Source organism: Scyliorhinus torazame, chromosome 7 (assembly GCF_047496885.1).
Source record: "Scyliorhinus torazame isolate Kashiwa2021f chromosome 7, sScyTor2.1, whole genome shotgun sequence".
NCBI lineage: Eukaryota > Metazoa > Chordata > Chondrichthyes > Carcharhiniformes > Scyliorhinidae > Scyliorhinus > Scyliorhinus torazame.
In genome coordinates, this window is record NC_092713.1 from 110,115,250 (window position 1) to 110,138,411 (window position 23,162).

Sequence of the window (23,162 nt, forward strand, 5' to 3'; positions counted from 1 at the left end):
TGATGAGAGTTGGACTTGAGCCAGCCACATGCAGATTGTCGACAGTTTATACAAGGAGCTCTAACTTTGCTTCATTACAAGAAGGTTTATATTCAATTAAAGGCAGATATTAAAACCATAAGCTTCTCTTGCCACGATCCAAACATGGCTTGTTGAGATTTGTCATTATAGTGCTTGTGTGGGCCCCAAAATATGAAAATCAACAACCAGTTTAAAAGCTGCTGACATCCAATGGTTCAATGTCTTTGTCAACAGTTTCAATTCTCCTTTTCTCCATCTGGGCAGAAAAATATGAATCTGATCTCATCCAAATTCCCATTCATACTACTAAGTCACAACGGATCAACTAATCTATTCTAAATGCGTACAGTTATTCATCTAAATCAGATATCATCAGTATTTATCACATTTCTCAAACTAAAAATCTAGGCAAAAGTGGCAACTTTTTTACATGATTGACAAGCACCGGAAAACATCTTCCAACCAAATTAACAGAATTTATTGGTGATAGAACATTCATCATTTAAGCTTCTGTCTTCATCACTACTGCAGATGACTGGACATTTGAAACTGGTTCTTATATCTCAGCATTCATCACAGCAAACCATACTTCATCACAGTTAAATAGCTCTAGTTCAACAATTATCTCAATTGAGAATTTTAGGCCACTAGTGCAGGATACAAGGTTGAAAAGAATGGTTAAAAAAAGAAGATAAATTAAGATTGGTGATTAAATGATAATAAAGTGGTGTTTTAAATCCTGTAAGTAGGAGTTTAGCAAGATTAAAGGTGGCAGGATTTAAAGAAAATACAGAGCGGGATTCTCTGTTCCCCCAGCTGCGTGTTTCTCGGCGGCACGCATTTTCTAGCAGGGGGGTTCTCTGCTTCCGCCGCTTGTCAATGGGATTTCCCACTGAAGAAACCCCACGCTGACGGGAAGAGAGAATCCAAATGGCTCGAGAATTCCAGCCATGATCTTATAGATAGATTAGATGATAAATTTTGCAATTTTGAATTTAGTTAACAAATTCAAATTAGTTGCAAAGCGATCACTATTATTCAGTCAGAATTATTTACAACACAGGGGGAGGCCAGTCTGTTGATCAAGTCCATACTGCTCTCCATGGAACAATCCAGTCATCGCCACTCTTGTTTGATCCCTGTTGCCCTGCAAGCTTAATTCCTTCAAGTTAGTCCATTTAAAATCATTGATTGTTTCTGCTTCCACCACCCTTTTGAGCAGTGAATTCCAAGTCATTACGATTCCCTGTAAAAAAAAAATCTTCCTCACATTTCCCTTGCACCTCTTGCCCAAAATCTGTGTTCCTTAATCTTGAACCATCAGCTAATGGGAAGAGTTTTTCCTCATCTCCCTTATCTAAGCCTGTCATAATATTGTACATCTCTATCGAATTTCCCCCCAATTTCCCTTACTTTTAAGGAAAGTCTTTCCAATTTGACCTTGTAGCTACCCCTCCCATCCCAATCCTGCAACTGTTCTGGTAAATTTCCTAAATAATAAAAAGCATTTTACTGTAAGATTTTGCATTCGGGATCGCAATGTAGAAAACATTAGGGTGTGAATTTATCTTTCAGGGTAAAACTATCCACCTAATTTTCCCACAAGAATTATAACTACACAGAAGTGGAAAAATACACCAGGAGGCGAGAAATATAAACATTTCAAAAATGAAAAGACTGAATCAATCTAAAAGAGCTTAAGTATCTTGCTCCAACTATATTTATTCACAAACGTTTTATCTGCATGACCATTGGAAGCCAAAGATCTCCTGGTACAATGCTAGAATCATAATTGGTAGGGGCCTCTGGGCGAGAGTTGGAACGAAGCCTGCAGATTCTGGACAGTTTATGAAAAGAGTCACTCTCTTAGTTCTCCGTTGTTTCTAGTGCTGAATTCTAACAATTTCACTTCTAGATTGAAACAGTATGTTTTTATAATGTGAATATTTCTCCTTTACTCATAATTCGGGTCCCAATCCCATTTTTGACCTTAGTTTCCTTTCTTCCTTCCACCGAGGCATCACACGTGAAACACAATACTCAAGGTCAACAATGTGTTAAGTAAGGCAAGTGACAGCACTGCCACAAGTTTTTGTGCTATTTGAGATTCCTTTCAACTCATTTTTCTTTTTAAATTGGATCAGAGCCTTGGGATACCAGATAACTAAAAGAATTAAGCAGTTCATAAATCTGCCCTGAAGAAGTTTCACTGAAACAATAATTCCAAATCTGAAGTTCAACTCTTCCTTACCAAGACGATATATACCTTGCTTATTCCATTTTACCCTCACTCGTTAATTCACATGGACGATACTGTTTCCTGCGCAGTTCTCACACGCTCTTTTATGAAAACTCAATATATTATTGCTGTATATTCTGTAATCTCTTCGGTTCCAATGCTCCTAATTCTGACTGTAAAGATATATACAAACCATAAACAGTGAGGTAAATCTGTTTTTCAGCTTCTCCTGCTTGATTCATGGCTAAACACGTGTATTTTCCTCCATCGGACTGCTTAGTCCGAGGCAACTGGACAGTTCGGCCTCCTGTGAGACAGAAAGATTTTCAGAATCAAAAGCAGATTCCACTGCTCATCAAACTGAAGAGCATGGCTGGACAAATTATGTTGTTGCTATATATATATATATATATATATATATATATATATAATATATATATATATATGCTTGTGTCTATGAAATCCCACAGCGATAAGATAAAACACTTCCTACATAATGCCAAAACTTTTAAACTCTGAAAAGCAAAAGTGAAAAATAGTATTAATTCTGCACAAAAATATATTTGTTTGGACAGCAACTTTACATTTTTAAGAGCTGTTGCTGTCACCTAATACCTCTGTCCCACTCAATTTCTTTACTCTTTTTGAATAATTACTTTTGCCAATTGTCTGTTTGGTTTACTATGTGTGGTTTCTGAGCTCTGATGATCATGGAACTATAAAACCACAAAGGCCAAGAAGTATAATTTAAGATATAAAGAAAATTAGACCATTTTTCCAGAGTCTTGAGGGACGAATGAAGCTTACGATAGAGTGAACTGTGCAAGGGATGTGGAAGAAATGAGCTAGGTGAGCAGAATTTTTTTTTTTTGTTTATTGTTTTCCTAAGTTTGTTATCAGTAAACAAAATTGATCTCACTTTGCTGATCTTAAATTTTATTTTGATTGAAAGGTGAGTGAAAATATGAGCTGCATTGTCTTTAACTTTTATAATGTTCCCTCAACCAATAGTGTTCATGAGTAAATTTGGCAGGGTTAGGAACAAAAAGGAAAAAGAGCTAGGATTGGAGTGGCATTGAGCCCACAAGTATTCATTTCCATCAAAAACATTACATATGAATAATGATATACAGATGGTCTCCATCTTAAGTTTATTAACCTTCCTGTTTGCACTGAGTGCTGAATTTGGTGCATTTGAGTGCTATAGTGAGAGTTTGGTGACTGAGGGAGTATAAGGGTTCATTTTTATCTAAAGTTTAGTCTTTCTTTTATTTAGTTAATTAACTTAAAAGTTGCTGTTTGGTTTAGAAGAAGGTGAATTTTCAATCAGCTTTAAACAAAGGTTCTACTTGTAGGTACTTGCAGCTGCAGCTTGTTAATTAGTTAATTGGATTAGGCCAGTTTTCAGAGGCTAGATTCACAGTGTAAAAGTGATCCACCTACAGTGCAGACTTTGTTTGCACTGAGTGCTGAATTTGGTGCATTTGAGTGCTATAGTGAGAGTTTGGTGACTGAGGGAGTGCTGAATTTGGGTGCATTTGAGTGCTATAGTGAGAGTTTGGTGACTGAGGGAGTGCTGAATTTGGGTGCATTTGAGTGCTATAGTGAGAGTTTGGTGACTGAGGGAGTTAGGTGAGGAGGGAGTAAGGTGCTCCTTTCATTTTGTTTCCTACATCTCCGCAAAGAGCGAGAAGGGAGCCAGGAGTTTACAGAGAGTGCAGCTGACTGGGAGCAGAGTCGGAGGGCAGAGGTCCAGTTGGTCCACAGGGCAGCTATATTCTGTAAGGTAAGAGGCGATGGACGCTAGGCCAGTTGCATGCTCCTCCTGCAGGATATGGGTGGTGAGGAATACCACCGGTGTCCCCGCTGACTATACCTGCGGGAAGTGCACCCAACTCCAGCTCCTCAGAGACCGTGTTAGGGAACTGGAGCTGGAGCTGGATGAACTTTGGATCATCCGGGAGGCAGACGGGGTTATAGAGAAGAGTTACCGGGAGGTAACCACACCCAAGGTACAGGACAAGAGTAGCTGGGTTACAGTCAGGGGAAAGAAAACAAACAGGCAGACAGTGCAGGGATCCCTCGTGGACGTTCCCCTTCAAAACAAGTATACCATTTTGGATGCTGTTGGGGGGCGAAGACCTACCGGGGGAAGGCCCTAGTGGCCAGGTCTCTGGCACTGAGTCTGGCTCTGGGGCTCAGAAGGGAAGGGGGGAGAATAGAAAAGCAATAGTAATAGGAGATTCAATGGTTAGGGGAATAGATAAGAGATTCTGTGGTCGCGAGCGAGACTCCCGGAAGGTATGTTGCCTCCCGGGTGCCAGGGCCAGGGATGTCTCGGATCGTGTCTTCAGGATCCTTAAGGGGGAGGGGGAGCAGCCAGAAGTCGTGGTGCACAGTGGTACCAACGACGTAGGTAGGAAAAGGGGTGTGGAGGTAATAAACGAGTTTAGGGAGTTAGGCTGGAAGTTAAAAGCCAGGATAGACAGAGTTGTCATCTCTGGTTTGTTGCCGGTGCCATGTGATAGTGAGGCTAGGAATAGGGAGAGAGTGCAGTTGAACACGTGGCTGCAGGAATGGTGTAGGAGGGAGGGCTTCAGGTATTTGGATAATTGGAGCGCATTCTGGGGAAGGTGGGACCTGTACAAACAGGACGGGTTGCATCTGAACCAGAGGGGACCAATATCCTGGGAGGGAGGTTTTCCAGTACTCTTCGGGAGGGTTTAAACTAATTTGGTAGGGGAATGGGAACCGGATTTGTAGTCCAGCAACTAAGGTAGCCGATATTCAGGACGCCAAAGCATGTAGTGAGGCAGTGGGGAAGGGAACACTGACAAAGGAGAGTACTTGCAGGCACGGAGATGGGTTGAAGTGTGTATACTTCAACGCAAGAAGCATCAGGAATAAGGTGGGTGAACTTAAGGCATGGATCGGTACTTGGGACTTCGATGTGGTGGCCATCACGGAAACCTGGATAGAAAAGGGGCAGAAATGGTTGTTGGAGGTCCCTGGTTATAGATGTTTTAATAAGATTAGGGAGGGTGGTAAATGAGATGGGGGGGGGGGGGTGGCATTGTTAATTAGAGATAGTATAACAGCTGCAGAAAGGCAGTTCGAGGAGTATCACCCTATTGAGGTAGTATGGGTTGAAGTCAGAAATAGGAAAGGAGCAGTCACCTTGTTAGGAGTTTTCTATAGGCCCCCCAATAGTAGCAGAGATGTGGAGGAACAGATTGGGAAACTGATTTTGTAAAGGTGCAGAAGTCACAGGGTAGTAGTCATGGGTGACTTCAACTTCCCAAACATTGAGTGGAAACTCTTTAGATCAAATAGTTTGGATGGGGTGGAAGCCTTGTGTCCAGGAAGCTTTTCTAACACAGTATGTAGATTGTCCGACCAGAGGGGAGGCCAAATTAGATTTGGTACTTGGTAATGAACCAGGGCAAGTGATAGATTTGTTAGTGGGGGAGCATTTTGGAGATAGTGACCACAATTCTGTGACTTTCACTTTAGTAATGGAGAGGGATAGGTGCGTGCAACAGGGCAAGGTTTACAATTGGGGGAAGGGTAAATACGATGTTGTCAGACAAGAATTGAAGTGCATAAGTTGGGAACATAGGCTGTCAGGGAAGGACACAAGTGAAATGTGGAACTTGCTCAACGAACAGGTACTACGTGTCTTTGATATGTATGTCCCTGTCAGGCAGGGAAGAGATGGTCGAGTGAGGGAACCATGGTTGACAAGAGAGGTTGAATGTCTTGTTAAGAGGAAGAAGGAGACTTATGTAAGGCTGAGGAAACAAGGTTCAGACAGCGCTGGAGGGATACAAGATAGCCAGGAGGGAACTGAAGAAAGGGATTAGGAGAGCTAAGAGAGGGCATGAACAATCTTTGGCGGGTAGGATCAAGGAAAACCCCAAGGCCTTTTACACATATGTGAGAAATATGAGAATGACTAGAGCGAGGGTAGGTCCGATCAAGGACAGTAGCGGGAGATTGTGTATTGAGTCTGAAGAGATAGGAGAGGTCTTGAACGAGTACTTTTCTTCAGTATTTACAAATGAGAGGGGCCATATTGTTGGAGAGGACAGTGTGAAACAGACTGGTAAGCTCAAGGAAATACTTGTTAGGAAGGAAGATGTGTTGGGCATTTTGAAAAACTTGAGGATAGACAAGTCCCCCGGGCCTGACGGGATATATCCAAGGATTCTATGGGAAGCAAGAGATGAAATTGCAGAGCCGTTGGCAATGATCTTTTCGTCCTCACTGTCAACAGGGGTGGTACCAGGGGATTGGAGAGTGGCGAATGTAGTGCTCCTGTTCAAAAAAGGGAATAGGGATAACCCTGGGAATTACATGCCAGTTAGTCCTACTTCGGTGGTAGGCAAAGTAATGGAAAGGATACTGAGGGATAGGATTTCTGAGCATCTGGAAAGACACTGCTTGATTAGGGATAGTCAGCACGGATTTGTGAGGGGTAGGTCTTGCCTTACAAGTCTGATTGAATTCTTTGAGGAGGTGACCAAGCATGTGGATGAAGGTAAAGCAGTAGATGTAGTGTACATGGATTTAGTAAGGCATTTGATAAGGTTCCCCATGGTAGGCTTATGCAGAAAGTAAGGAGGCATGGGATAGTGGGAAAATGGGCCAGTTGGATAACGAACTGGCTAACCGATAGAAGTAAGAGAGTGGTGGTGGATGGCAAATATTCAGCCTGGATCCCAGTTACCAGTGGAGTACCTCAGGGATCAGTTCTGGGTCCTCTGCTGTTTGTGATTTTCATTATTGACTTGGATGAGGGAGTTGAAGGGTGGGTCAGTAAATTTGCAGATGGTACGAAGATTGGTGGAGCTTTGGATAGTGAGGAGGGCTGTTGTCAGCTGCAAAGAGACATAGATAGGATGCAGAGCTGGGCTGAGAAGTGGCAGATGGAGTTTAACCCTGAAAAGTGTGAGGTTGTCCATTTTGGAAGGACAAATATGAATGCGGAATACAGGGTTAACGGTAGGGTTCTTGGCAATGTGGAGGAGCAGAGAGATCTTGGGGTCTATGTTCATACATCTTTGAAAGTTGCCACTCAAGTTGATAGAGCTGTGAAGGAGGCCTATGGTGTGCTAGCGTTCATTAACAGAGGTATTGAATTTAAGAGCCGTGAGGTGATGATGCAGCTGTACAAAACTTTGGTAAGGCCACATTTGGAGTACTGTGTACAGTTCTGGTCGCCTCATTTTAGGAAGGATGTGGAAGCTTTGGAAAAGGTGCAAAGGAGATTTACCAGGATGTCGCCTGGAATCGAGAGTAGGTCTTACGAGGAAAGGTTGAGGGTGCTAGGCCTTTTCTCATTAGAATGGAGAAGGATGAGGTGCGACTTGATAGAGGTTTATAAGATGATCAGGGGAATAGATAGAGTAGACAGTCAGAGACTTTTTCCCCAGGTGGAACAAACCATTACAATGGGACATAAATTTAAGGTGAATGGTGGAAGATATAGGGGGGATGTCAGAGGTAGGTTCTTTACCCAGAGAGTAGTGGGGGCATGGAATGCGCTGCCTGTGGAAGTAGTTGAGTCGGAAACATTAGGGACCTTCAAGCAGCTATTGGATAGGTACATGGATTACGGTAAAATTATATAGTGTAGATTTATTTGTTCTTAAGGGCAGCACGGTAGCATTGTGGATAGCACAATTGCTTCACAGCTCCAGGGTCCCAGGTTCGATTCCGGCTTGGGTCACTGTCTGTGCGGAGTCTGCACATCCTCCCTGTGTGCGCGTGGGTTTCCTCCGGGTGCTCTGGTTTCCTCCCACAGTCCAAAGATGTGCCGGTAAGGTGGATTGGCCATGATAAATTGCCCTTAGTGTCCAAAATTGCCCTTAGTGTTGGGTTACTGGGTTATGGGGATAGGGTGGAGGTGTTGACCCCGGTGTGCGCGTGGGTTTCCTCCAGGTGCTCCGGTTTCCTCCCACAGTGCAAAGATGTGCAGATTAGGTGGATTGGCCAAGCAAAAATTGCCCTTAGTTAGGGTCAGGGGGAAAGGGTGGAAGTGTTGTCTTAAGTGGGGTGACTTGATGGGCCGAATGGCCTCCTTCTGCACTGTAAATTCTCTAATAATCTATGATTAATCTAGGACAAAGGTTCGGCACAACATCGTGGGCCGAAAGGCCTGTTCCGTGCTGTATTTTTCTATGTTCTATGTTCTATGTTCTAAATATATGAACTCCCAACTTCCATTCTGAAAACATAGACTCGATCCCTGAAAACAAATGTTTGCGCTTAATCATTTTTAAGTAGGGCTGAATTTCCCTTGAATAATGAGATGACATGCAAACATCAAAGCGTGGATTATCATAGCAGGGACAGGAACCAGATATCCAGATGAATTCCGAGTTCTGAGCCTACATCTGAACTGCATCACTACTGAAGGAGGCAAGCTCGCTGCCTAATTAGAAGTGTTGTGAGCCCCAATAGGAGACAGGATCTAGCTGCCTGATGCCAGTGACAAAGGCAGGTTGAAGCCATGTTGGGGTCTGCCATCGATGTATTTATCTGATGAGTTTGCAGGTGGGTTTTGGACAGGCCTTAACAAGCTCCTAACTGGTGACGAGTGTGTGTTGTTCCTTTCCCACCTGCAAGCCCTTTGAAAATTTCAAACTGTCCCAGAGGTGACATGAATTAATATGTCGTACTCATTCCCACACTCACCAGCAATAGAGAATCCAGCTAAAGACTCTGGGTACTGACCATGGTAATGTGAGCCTAATTTTCAAGAATTCATAGTACCGTGAGTGGCAGATATTACAAACAGTTGGGAGTGGACTGTGCTAATATCTCACCCATCAAGACCAATCAAGTTGTCAGTCAAGTGAATATTCCAAAGAAAACTGCAAAAAAATGATCCGATTTCTTACCCGGCAAAATAAGAATGTTGGTGTTGGACTGCAGAGGATTCCCGTCCTTAAGCCAGCTGAGGCTGGGTGGTGGAAATGCTGAGGCCTCACATGTCAAAGAGATGAAGTTGCTTATAACAACAGTCATATTCTCTGGGTTGATGCCCATGATACTGGGAGGCACTGCGAAATACAACAAATATTTAATCTTTCCTTTGAAAAGGCAATTTCTCAATGACAGCAATACAGATCAGATTAGAATGTAACAGGGGCTAATTTACTATTTCCTTATTTTGTTATTTGTATGGTTTTCATGCTATTACTGGTAATGTAGAATATCTTCAGAGTAGATTTCTTGGGGTTTCTGATTTTGCCAATGCATCACATGAAATTGGTGTGATAACAATGTCACTCACCATGCACATTCAAGTTGAAATATTTTTCTGTGTTTCCAGCTACATTTTCTGCGACACAAACATATCTGCCTGTATCTGACACGTGAGCATTGAGGACCTGTTAGTGGAAGAACAAAATCTTAATAACATTTGCAATGACTCAGGAATGCACAATCAATTTAAATTGTAATTTGACATTCTATACCCTGTCCAATATTTTTCTTCTTCACTTCTTCTCTGCCTGTTGGGAAGGTGCTAAGGTATGCTTCCAGTGCACTCTAGACAGTGAACTTATTGATTTTAAGCGCACTGTAGCCAGGCCTGGTGATGCCATGATATCCACCCTCTTGCCAACAGGCATTACTGACTAAAAACGTAGCTTATTTTTCCTTGCTAGACCAGGGAGACACAGGCCAATTACAGAAAGCTACTGCTATTCCAGCTGGAACCAGGCCAAGTCAGCAGGCATGGTCCATGCGGGCCTGTACAACTCCATTCCTCACAATAACGTGCACTCATCCGTTGAGCCTTTAAGGAAGGGTCATATCCAGTTTTCTGAAATTTTAATTGTTTTCTTTATTTGTAAAATAACTCACATACAGTTGCTGTACTCCTTTATAAATATACCTTGTACACCATTTTACTGACACATCATCGAATGTCTCCTGTTTACTGCTTTAATCTGCTTGGCTTTAAGTAACACAATTGGCAAAATTATGGTATAAAATTAAGTATCCCTTCATTAATTTCAAGTAGAGAAAAATAATTTCAGGATCATTAGTAAATTTGAATGTTGAGCAATTTTGTATGTGCACTATATGTTTTCATTTGGTGCGACATGCCATTTTCCAATTGCTAACAACAGGCCAAGCTACTGGACATGTTAAAAGTACCTCATGTGCCTTCTGCAACCTCGTCAATAGCCTGTTTTAGGAAAGTATTTAAAACTCGGAGAAAATACTTAGATAGAAGAAATGTTAGATGGATTCTTGATAATTGAATGAACCATCTTAACAATGTCCCATTAAATACAATCGTTGATAGCAGGGGTCCAGACCTGAAGAGTTCGTCCATTGGACAGGAGTTTGTGGGTATCGTCTGCTTTCAATGGTTGTCCGTCCTTAAGCCAGGAGATTCTGGGAGTGGGAGTTCCGTTCACCATACAGTCCAACATAATAGTCTTGTTTATCAATACGATTACCTCTTCTGGTAAATCAGTGTCAGCACCTTTAATAGTAGGAGGAGCTAGATGGAAAAGCACAGTGGTGTCAGAAATTACATAACAATATCTTTCTCAACTTCATGTCAGCAACATTAACAAACTATAGCAATGGAAAATAATCTGTTTGGCCTGCTTTATATAATAAATGAGTTGCACTGAGTTCCTACAGCAACAGCTCAGTTGACATCATAATCGGGCCGAGTGAACCAAATTCTAGTTAAACAGTTCCAATTTCTAATATGCGTAAAGGAGCAGGATTTTGGTGGTCAGCTGTTATTTTATTAATTTCATTACAAATTACAGTTTGCTCAGCCATTTAATTGGGGTTGATAATTGTGACCAAGGGTGCAGGATAAAAGGAGATTGATTCAGCTTTTAAAAAAATTAATGTAATTCATAAACTTGAGTATTATTCTGCCACGAAACTCGATACTCACTCATAACTCTCAGTTCATATTGAATTGAATCTTCCCCTGCTTCATTCATAGCCACACACGTATACCTCCCAGCATCCTCTATTTGCGCTCTGGGAATCTGTAACACACGTCCTCCTAATAGATAATGAAGACAAATTTATGTACTTGAATGATTAAGCTTTAAGAACATATTGCTTTTGTTCTAATACTAGAATACTGGAAGGAATTCATATGGTGTCCTAAATCGGGAAGTCAACTCATAGTCTATAAATACTAATGGATTTACTGTTGTGCTGCTCACAGGTTTTCTGGGTTCTGCAGTTCATTTGCATATTCAGCTGTTGCTATCCTTCCCTTGGACTCCTTTGAGGTCATCATTTTAGTGTTTCATTCATTCAGTGAAGAAGTTTAAATGATTTCCGAGGTAAATCTGAACTCATGAGAAAGGAGAGTTGGAAGCAGGGGTGATGGAATGAAAAGTAGGGAGCAATTTGTGTTGAATGCAAGAAATGGACATATTTCATATTATTTTGCAGTATTGCATGCAGACAGTATGACTGCTAGAGCTGTGATTAAGGTGTCACAAAAAGGAAGTAATCATTGATTTGCAGGTGAAGTGTTCTGCTAATTAATCTTGAGAACTATTTACTTGTTTACAGATAGCTAGCTATTGGAATATTGTTCATTTTGAAGAACCGCCGGGGTGTAGATAATTTCTGAGGGATATTGTGTTTGTTCCTGGCTAAACAAGTCAAGGGACATAATGGAAGGAGAGATAAAATGCCTTGGGTGCAGAAGATGTAGTTAATGGGAGGAGACAGGTCTGTCTGAAAAATGAGTTGGTCCTAAAACTTTCAGCTGAACAAAGGTGTTTTAGTTTGGTCCTGAAAGGTTCTCTCTCCAAAGGATCCACACAGAGAAAAGCAAGTAGAAACCTGGTTGATAACTTAATTCATAAGTGGTATTTGAAATGTATTGGTTTGCTTAATTGGAATATAGTGGCAGGTTTAGGAAGTAAGCTCAGGTTCTCTCTTTTACTTAAAAACTGTTGTAACTGTGAACATTAAACCTATTTATTTGTTGCTAATGTGGTTAATTAACGTTTAAATTAACATTTGTTTTAAAATAAAAGATACCTATTGGTCAATGTTATCATTCCTGTGGTGCAGTAATAATTCCTCATAGTTTTACAAATTGCAAATAGTTGGGATCCTAACAAGTTCCCGAGGAAAGCAATGAGAGGGCCAGGCACATAATGCAGCACTTGTGTCCACTGTTGGCACAAATTATGTAGAGTCACATATTTCTGTAATCTTAAAATCATCACAATGCAGCCAACTAAAGTGATGGGGGAATATATTCCACTGTACAGGGTGAACAGCGAAGTGGCAGAGGAACAGTGTCCGAGAATTTCCTGCTTACGTTATGTCTGGTGATTGGCATAACTTGCATAGAAAATCCAGGCCAGAGTGTTCAGACAATGGCCTGTGTTCTGGATAAATTCCATATATATGGAGTGCAGCTTGCAGCATCTATACCCAGGACTACAGAGTGCCAGAGTAAAATTGGCTGAAAGGAGAACAGTGCCTTGATGAAATTGATACGTTTGATGGGATGAAAAATAGCAGAGCCACTGGGAAAATGGGGAGAGGAAACTAAAATCACAACTTAAGTAAAATTGGAGGGGTTATTTGAGTGCTATGTAATTAGAGTGGAAAGGGTTTAACTGTAGGAGGAGAAAAAAGAGAATGGGGCTGAAATTGAGAAGGAGGAGGAGGATGAGTGCAAACTTGTAGGAGGTCCACAGTGCAGAGAGGTGCAAAAAGGGCAAGAGATTCTGACCATCCTAAGGATGTTCTGCTGAAAACAAAAAGATAAGCTGGGTTGTGTTGGAAAAGCAAGTCAATGTAGGATAATCCAACCACAAAAAAGAGAATGAAAGATGTGCATTTATATATGGCCTTTCACAGCCACTGAGCATCTCAAAGTGCTATACAGTCAATGAAGTACTTTTTGAAGTGTCTTCATTGTTGCAATGTTGCAAAGCAAACTCCACATAAACTGTTTTTTGTGATGCTGATTGAGGATCAATATTGGCCTGAACAGTTCTTCAAAATAGTGGCATGAGATATTTTGCATTTACCTGGACCATGGCTTAATATTTCAACTGATAAACGGCATCTCGGACAGTGCAGTACTCCCTCAGGACTGTACTGAGCGTCAGTCCTGATTGTTGCGCTCACTTTTGGTGTGGGACGTGAACCCCAAATCCACAGAATCTCTATAGTGACGAAGGAGGCCATTCAGCCCATTGTGTCTGCACTGACCTTCTGAAAGAGCACCCTACCTAGGCTCACTCCCCTGCCCTGTACCCGTAATCCCACCTAACCTGCACATCTTGGGACACTAAGGGGCAATTTAGCATGGCTAATCCACCTAACCTGCACGTCTTTGGACTGTGGGAGGAAACCGGAGCTCCCAGAGGAAACCCACGCAGACACGGGGAGAATGTGTAAACTCCACACAGACAGTCACCCAAGGTGGGAATCAAACCCAGGACCCTGGCGCTGTGAGGCAGGAGTGCTATCCACTGTCCCACCCTGCCACTCTTACTCAGAGAGAGCGCTACCAAATAAGTCACAGCACACAAAAATAAACTAATGAAAGAGAAGAAAGAACTTGCATTTACATAGCACCCTTCACAGTGCCTCACAGTTAATGAAGACATTTGAAATGTAGTCACTGTTGTATTGTAGGTAAATGCAGTACCAAGTTGCAAACAGCATAGTCCCAAAACCAGCAATAAATAAATGAAATTATGACCTGTTTTAATTATTTTAGTTCCAGGCCAATTCGTTGCTAGGATATAAAGTTGAAAGTTCCAAAAATGCATAATAGGAAATTTTTAGATTATATAAAAGGTTAGTTCATCTCAAAGAACAAAAGAATGTGTAAGTATCTTAAATAATTTTTAAAAAGGGAGAAGCCTCACAACGAAGTAAAAAAATTGGAAAATTGAAAAGAAAAAAGAAAATAAAATTTGCAGATGCAGACGGTCTGAAACGATAAAAGACAAAAGTTGAAATGTACAGTAGGCCTGTCGGTCTGGAGAGAGAATAAACAGATTAACATGGGCAGGCCTAACTCACATCTGTGGTCAAACAGAGATGTTTGGCAAACATTTCACCTAAATCTGCTTTTGATCTCTCCAGGCTAGCGGGGACCACACTGGTAGCAGGAGACTCGATTAGAAGAGAGTTGGTGCAATGACAGTCTTGTTTGGGGTCAAACCCAAGGCTGCGTCATAGTATCAACTCTCTTAATTTTCCTCGCTGCACTGCCTCTCCAGAAAATTAACCACAGGTGTGGAGATAATCTACAAAACAAGTCAAAACTGTTCAATGTACACACCCTTCATTACAAAATCAACTCCCACTTCATCCTCAGTCATATAGCTTCAGTGTGCAGATGACGATAGTGTGTGCACTCAGATCTCCAGGTCTTTGTCAACTCCTCTCCGAAGCATAAGAGAAAATGGGCCTTTCACAAAACACTTGGAAAACAGAGGTCCTCTTTTAACCAGTAAAACACCTCTCCCCATCGATTAAAATCATTGGTGAGATCCTGGAAAATGTGGATCATTTTCCATATCACTTGACAAAGACAAACATAAATGATGAAATTCATCATTGCCTCCAATGTATCAGCTCAGTCTTTGGCCGATTGAGGAAAAGGCTATTTGGTATTTGAGGACTACGGTCTCAACCTGAGATGAAGGTCATAGTTCGCTGGTTAGCAGTGACCCCAGCGCTCCTATATGCATTGAATCATAGAATTTACAGTGCAGAAGAAGGCCATTTGGCCCATCGAGTCACCCCACTTAAGCCAACACTTCCACCCTTTCCCCCTGACCCTACCTAACTAAGGGCAATTTTTGCTTGGCCAATCCACCTAATCTGTACATCTTTGGACTGTGGGAGGAAACCGGAGCATAGGAGGAAACCCACGCACACACGGGGATAACGTGCAGACTCCACACAGACAGTGACCCAAGCCGAGAATCGAACCTGGGACCGTGGAGCTGTGAAACAACTGTGCTAACCAGTGTTACCGTGCCGCCCACGGCGATTGGACAGCCTACAGCAGGCACCTCCAAGCATTGGAGAAGTATCACTAGCGGTGCTGTCCAAGGTCCTTGAAATCTGGTGACAAGAAAGCGGTCCAACAGCAGTGTCCTCTCCCAAGGCAACATTTCAAGCCTCGAGGTGCTAGTCACTCAAAACCAGCTCTGCTGGGCAGGACATATCTTTCGAATTGCAAACAGAATGTGCTGGAAGAGCTCAGTACCTTAGGTTAGGAAGCATCTGCTGAGAGAAATATTGGGGGGACTTTATCTGAAAAATTAAGTTCATTTGTGGTGGGTTTTGCAGCGCATTTCCCACCCCACCGCTATCAAACTACAGTTAACCACTTTTCTGGGCCTTGGGGAGCTTCTCATCGGTTTAGCCCACAGTTACAATTTTTTTCAGCACTGGAGGGCTGAACTCAGAAATCAGGTTGCCATTTTGAAAGGGTGCCCTGATCCCCAATTGAGCTTGTGGGTCCCCCACAACCCCCACCCATGGGCAATGTCACCCCTCACACACATGGGCATTACCCCAACCCTCCCAAGTGAGCACATGCCACCCTCTTCAGGCACCCCCACACCCCTTTTACAGGTCCCATCCTCCAGAACCCCCACCCGTCACCCCCCAATCTCCCAGAGGCCACTACTTACCTGCCCTGCATCGCCCCCACCTCCACCCTTCATATCCCACCTCCATCCTCCTTTCATGGGCATGGCCTCCCTTGGGCCCTGACCCTTGGTAGTACCACTTTGGCATCCTTGCACTGTCAGGGTGGTAGTGCCTAGGTGTTAGCTGGGCAGTGCCAAGGTGCCTGCCTTCCAGGCAGAGGGCGAAGGCCACCCAGTGGCCTCTGATGGACCGGGGTCTCCCACCCAGCGGCAGCCTCGCTGGGAAGGCTGGTAGATCTTGAGAGGTCGGTAGATTCCGGGTAAACTCGCCGAAGTAGGTTTAAAACCTTAGGCGGGTGCCATTTGTTCACACCCGCTTTGGACGGGATTCTGATTCCGACGGCCTCATGGGACTTGGGTATATTCCGCGAGGCGTAAAGATTGTCGGGAAGCCCATAGGAAGCCTCTCCAGAGATCTACCGGCTGCGTTGCGCTCTCGCTCGAGTGCCAGAGAGTTAACATTTTGAGTACAATTTGACTCTTCTTTGGAGGATGACGACTTGGAATGTTAGCTCTGTTTCGCTCTGCAGGAGGTGCTACCAGATCTGCTGAAATTCCTCAGCAACTGTAGTATTTTGCTTTTATTTCATGTCATTTGAATGCCTGATACCAGACTCCCGAAGTGATTGCTCTACTTCGAGCTCAGTTGCGGCACGGCACTCCCAGGAGGGCAGCAGAAACATTTTAGAGATGTCTTGAAAGCATCCTTGAAGAGGTCAAACAAACCCGCCGACTAATGGCAAACCTTGGCTTGTGTGGAGAAGATTCTTTTGGGAACACACTGAGCACATCGAGAGACTTCATCAGGAGTACACGGACGTGAAGTCGATGCATTGGGAGAGCACAAACCTCAAAACAGCTCATCTATACAAACCCTGAAAGCGCCACCTGCCCACTGTGGCCGTCTGTAGATACACACTGGACTTATCAGCCATCTCAGAACCCATCTGAGCGGAAGTAAATCACCCGCAATCCCGAGGGACTGCCTATGAAGAAGCAAATGTATGCTAGATGTGAGTAAGTGCAAGTACATTGTGTCATAATATACACCAGTGTATCATGGTGCAGACACACACTGATGGGCACAGTGGGACCAATCAACATACACAACACCGCAGCCAATCACCAGTTAGAGCACACGCACTAAAAAGACAGGGGGCATCAGTGTTCCCACTCATTCGAGCTGCAGCTAGCTAGGAGGACAGAGCTCACAGCCTGCAACACAGACATTCCCCATGTGCTGAGTGCATCGACTGGTTAGGACTAGGCAAAGGTCTTTAGTTAAAGCTAGTATCGTGTTAACCCACAGTCAGAGTATGTTACAACAGGTAATGATTCAATAAAATAGTGTTGCACTATTTCAAGTGTTGGTGACCTGTATGTGTTCCACAGATCCAGAGCACCCAACACAACATGATACCAGGAGTGGAAGGATATTAGCACTTCTTAGACCTACCTGTAAGTGATCTGCCTTCCGCCAGCATTCCGTCATCCTGCAACATGGACAACATCTGCCCGCCGCCGCCGCTCCGCATCGCCGGCAACCTAGGGGCCAACTGGAAGATATTCAAACAGCGTTTCCAGCTCTTCCTTGAGGCTACAGACAGGGAGGACGCCTCGGATACCAGGAAGATCGCTCTCCTCCTCTCCACGGCCGGAGACCATGCCATCCACATTTTCAATTCTCTCACCTTTGCGGATGATGAAGATAAAACAAAGTTCAAGACGGTCCTCCTCAAGTTTGACACTCACTGCAGCGTAGAGGTGAATGAAAGTTTTGAGCGCTACGTGTTCCAACAGCATTTGCAGGGTAAGGATGAACCTTTCCAATCCTTTCTCCCTCACCTCAGCATCCTTGAGCAGTCTTGCAGCTACGGGCCCACCTCCGACTCCATTATACGCGACCAGATCGTTTTCGGTGTTCAGTCGGACCCCCTACGACAGCAGCTCCTCAAAGTAAAGCAGCTCACCCTAGCGACCGCCACTGAGACCTGTGTCTTACACGAAAATGCCCCGAATCGGTATTCCCACATCCAAGCGGCTGAAATGGCATGGCAAGGTCACCACGAGGCGGAACGGGTCCAAGCGATTGAACAACTCCAGGGCCTCAGCCTGGATGAGGGTGGCCATTTCGCACGCTTTTCGCGGACTCCCGCGCTTGCGAGGGGACGGCGACGTCGAAGAACGTAATGCGCAGGCGCGCACCATGCACGCCCACACTGCGCATGCGCGGTGGCGCAGCGAACGTGCTGACGCCACGCCACCACGGCAACTGTGGCTCTGCCCATTTAAAAGGGCAATGCCCTGCCAAATGCCTAAGATGTGGCAGACTCTGCCGAGCAGCTCAGCCTGCCAATTCATATCGCTTTAGCCAGCCTCGCAATCCAACCCACGGTCACCGAGTCCATTGCGGACCTCCCACACAGCAGTGACACAGAGGACCCGAAGGCGCCTTTTCGAATCGGTGTTGTGACAAAAAACAGGCTGTCCCCGAAGCAAAGACACCAGCCACTGTCGGTATACAGCATCGATCCAGACTATGAGTGGTGTGCCACCCTGACGGTCAACCGGTCCCAAATACGATTCCTCCTGGACACTGGTGCCTCCGCCAATCTCATTGCGCGGTCTGACTTCCAAAGCCTTCGTGTCAAACCAGCCATCCTTCCATCAGCCTGCCAGCTATTGGATTACAATGGCAATGTCATTGCTGCTAGCGGCTCGTGCCAACTTGAAGTGACGCACAGGTCACGCAAAGCCATCCTTCCTTTTGAAATCGTGGGCTCCTCGAAAGCCTCTCTGCTTGGCGTGCAGGCATGCAAGCTGTTGAACCTAGTTCAGAGAGTTCACTCCCTGTCTCCTGATGACACGTCTGCCTTTCAGGACACTGACTTCAGGGCGCAACTCGACGCCATCATCGACCAGCACCACGACGTCTTCGAAGGCATGGGCATGCTCCCATACACCTACAAGATCATACTGAAACAGAATGCCACGCCTGTGGTGCACGCATCTTTCAGGGTCCCAGCACCCCTGAAGGACCGCCTCAAGCAGCAGCTGCAGGACCTCCAGGACCAAGGAGTGAGCTCCAGAGTCACGGAACCAACTGACTGGGTCAGTTCCATGGTATGTGTGAAAAAGCCTTCCGGCGAATTGAGAATTTGCATTGATCCCAAGGATCTAAATCGCAATATCATGAGGGAGCATTATCCAATTCCCAAGCGCGAAGAGATCACATGGCTCGCGCCAAGCTCTTCACCAAACTCGACGCCTCAAAAGGATTCTGGCAAATCCAGCAGGAAAATGTGTACATCAATACCCCCTTTGGCAGGTATTGTTACAACAGGATGCCGTTTGGGATCATATCAGCTTCAGAAGTGTTCCATAAGATCATGGAACAAATGATGGAACGTATTGAAGGTGTTCGCGTCTATGTCGACGACATAATCATTTGGTCCACCACCCCGCAGGAGCATGTCAGTCGCCTCCAGCACGTGCTCAAACGCATGCGTGATCAGGGCCTAATGCTCTTTTGGTCAGACGGAACTCAAGTTCCTCGGGGACTACATCTCCCAGTTGGGTGTGCGGCCGGATGCGGACAAGATGGCTGCTATCACAGCCATGAAAACGCCAGAGGAAAAGAAGGCGGTCCTCCGATTTCTGGGCATGGTCAACGTTTTACGGAAGTTCATCCCTAACCTTGCCTCTCATACCACGGCTCTCAGGAACCTGGTCAGGAAGACGACAGACTTCCAATGGCTCCCTGCCCACGAGCGCGAATGGAAAGAACCCAAAACCAAACTCACCACGGCCCCGGTCTTAGCTTTCTTTGATCCAGCAAAGGAGACCAAAATTTCGACCGATGCCAGTCAATCCAGCATTGGGGCAGTGCTCCTGCAGCGCGATGAGGCCTCATCATGGGCCCCCGTTGCATATGCGTCACGTGCCATGACCCCCACGGAACAGCGCTACGCGCAGATAGAAAAGGAGTGCCTGGGCCTTCTGACCGGTGTGGTTACGTTTCACGATTATGTGTACGGACTTCCTCAGTTCACCATCGAGGCCGACCATTGCCCGCTGGTCAATATAATACAGAAAGACTTGACCGACATGACGCCTCGCCTCCAGCGTGTTCTTCTCAAGCACCGGCGATACGACTTCCAGCTGGTATAAACCCCAGGCAAAGACCTCATCATTGCCGACGCTCTCTCCAGGGCAGTCAACACTCTGTGTGACCCAGCGGGATTCGTCTGCCAGGTTGACACCCATGTGGCCTTCGTGGCCTCCAATCTACCTGCCACGGATGAACGCCTCGTCCAAGTTCGCCGCAAGATGGCGGCTGACCATTTACTACAGCGTGTCATGCGCCACCTAAAAGACGGGTGGCTCAAGGGCCAATGCCCTCAGTTCTATAACGTCAGAGATTATCTGGCGGTAGTAGACGGGGTTCTCCTGAAACTGGACCTCATTGTCATCCCGCATAGCATGCGCCGGCCCGTCTTGGAACAGCTACACGAGGGCCACCTTGGCGTGGAAAAGTGCCAGCGACGGGCCCGAGAGGCAGTGTACTGGCCCGGCATTAATGAGGACATCGCCAACACAGTGCTCAACTGCCCCACTTGTCAGCGCTTCCAGCCGGCCCAACCACGTGAGACCCTGCAGCCCCATGAGTTGGTCACGTTACCTTGGACCAAGGTGGGCATCGACCTGTTCCACGCGCTGGGTAGAGACTATGTCCTGATTGTGGACTACATTTCAAATTACCCGGAGGTGATATGGTTGCACGACCTCACATCGTCTGCAGTGTTCCGTGCCTGTAAGGACACCTTTGCTCGACATGGCATCCCATTCACGGTTATGTCGGACAATGGCCCCTGCTTCGCAAGCCAGGAATGGTCCAACTTTGCCAGGCGGTACAATTTTGCACATGTGACATCCAGTCCCCTGTACCCCCAATCCAACGGCAAAGTGGAGAAGGGCGTCCACATAGTCAAACGGCTCCTCTGCAAGGCTGCCGATGCTGGGTCCGATTTCTACCTCGCCTTGCTGGCCTATCGCTCCGACCCACTATCCACTGGCCTGTTGCCAGCCCAGCTGCTCATGGGTCGCACCCCGAGGACGACAGTGCCGTCCATTCATGTCCCATACCTCGACCACGTTCCGGTCCTTCAACGAATGCAACTGTCTCGCGCACAGCACAAGGCGGCTCATGACTCCCGTGCAGCTGATCTCCCTGCTCTGGCTCCAGATGACAACGTCCGCATCCATCTTCCGGATGATGGCTGGTCTGCAACCGCTGTGGTCCTTCGGCAGGTGGCCCCCCGCTCGTTCCTGGTTCGTCTACCCGGATGGCTCCATTCTACGCCGCAATCGACGCGCCCTTTGTCTCGTTCCGCGCTCGCTATGTGATCCTCCACCATTGCCACGCCCTCCTGCTGACCCTGCCCTGGACTATGCAGAGATTCCGGTCACTCTGCATCCTCCTCACTCTGACGCAGCCAGCCTGCTCCTCAGCCGGCGGCTCCCGACCCACCCTTGAGGCGGTCAGCCAGAATTCGTTGCCCAGCTCAGAGACTTAATTTGTGAACTTTGTGGACTTATGGACTTTCTGATTTGTTCTGTTCTTCCGTTTGATCGTTTACATGGTTTGTATCTAGTGTTCATCTCGTTATTCTTGTGACATACTGTTTTTCTGCACCAGGCACTTTCCCATGTAAATAGCTTAGTTCTCATGTACATAGTCCTGTAAATATTTAGCACACACGTAGTCAGGGACATTCTCACCATACACTATTTATCGCCGCACAGGTACATTCTTTTATAAAAGGGGGGATGTCATAATATACACCAGTATATCATGGTGCGGACACACACTGATGGACCAATCAACACACACAACACCGCAGCCAATCACCAGTTCGAGCACACGCACTATAAAGACAGTGGGCATTAGAGTTCCTGCTCATTCGAGCTGCAGCTAGCTAGGAGGACAGAGCTCCTAGCAGCACAGACATTCACCATGTGCTGAGTGCATCGACTGGTTAGGACTAGGCAAAGGTCTTTAGTTAAAGCTAGTATCGTGTTAACCCACAGTCAGAGTATATTACAACAGTTAATGATTCAATAAAATAGTGTTGCACTATTTCAAGTGTTGGTGACCTGTATGTGTTCCACGGATCCAGAGCACCCAACACAACACATTGTTATTCCAGATGTATGGGCTGGAATTCTTCAGCCATTGGAATTCTCTATTCCTGTTGGCAGTGCACACTGGACTTATTACCCATCTCAAGACCCATCTGATCAGGGGTTTCCCAATGGCATGTGGTGCATTCAATGGGAAATCCCATTGACGAGCAGGAGGAGTGATCTGGGCCTCCCTGTGATTTTGCCTGTTAGTCTGTTTATTCTGCCTTTAGACCGACAGACCTACAGTTCATTTCAAGATTGTCGGGTCTCATTTCAGACTTTCTGTAATTGCAACTTCTTTTCAATTTCCATTTTCTAACTTTTCTTAGTGGGTCACTCCTTTTCTGAAAATAATTTTAATATTTACACATTCTTTTGTTCTTTGAGATAAGCCAACCTTTTATATCATCTGAAAATTATACACTTTATAGGATTTTCAACTCTGTATCCGACCGAATAGATATCTTGTAATTTAAAGAAAGTTAATTTGTTTATTGCTGTTACCAGTCGGGATTGCGCTATTTGCAAATTGACTATCGTATTTCCTTACACTACAACAGTGACTACATGTCAAAAGTGCTTCATTAACTGTGAAGTGTTTTGGGATGCCTCGAGGTCATGAAATGTTCTATATACATGCAAGTTCTTTCTCCTTTCATTAGCTCGGTTGGTAGCAGGACTTGAACACAAAATCAAGACTAGTTCCATAACCGAGGGAGTGCTGGACTGCCAGAGATGCTGTCTTTCAAATGAGAATGAAATTGAAGCTCCGTCTGCCCTCCCAGGTGAATGTAAATGATCCCATCACCAAGCACTTCGCCCCCTCCACTCTGCATTTTCTGCAACAGCTTCTCGCCTATTTTTTCCATCTACCTCTAGCTAATCTTTCTGCACTTTTCTACACAGCTATGGGATTACACAGTGTTAACATTCTTGGATATCAGCAAATCAATTTCCAGCATGAATAATCTGCAACCAAACAATCCGTAGTACCAAGGATTAAC

The 23,162-nt window shown here is 45.2% G+C and overlaps 1 protein-coding gene across 2 annotated transcripts in view; it reads right to left on the reverse strand.

Annotated features, from left to right (window-relative positions):
• hmcn1 (hemicentin 1) overlaps positions 1-23,162 on the reverse strand; it is an 838,180-nt gene that overhangs the window by 200,453 nt on the left and 614,565 nt on the right. For both annotated transcript variants that reach the window (XM_072511251.1, XM_072511250.1), the window contains exons 55-59: positions 11,199-11,312; positions 10,597-10,784; positions 9,561-9,657; positions 9,166-9,327; positions 2,454-2,567 (exon numbers count right to left, since the gene is read on the reverse strand). In XM_072511251.1, coding sequence (XP_072367352.1) covers positions 2,454-2,567; positions 9,166-9,327; positions 9,561-9,657; positions 10,597-10,784; positions 11,199-11,312 — 675 coding nt within the window. The remainder of the gene's footprint in view (positions 1-2,453; positions 2,568-9,165; positions 9,328-9,560; positions 9,658-10,596; positions 10,785-11,198; positions 11,313-23,162) is intronic.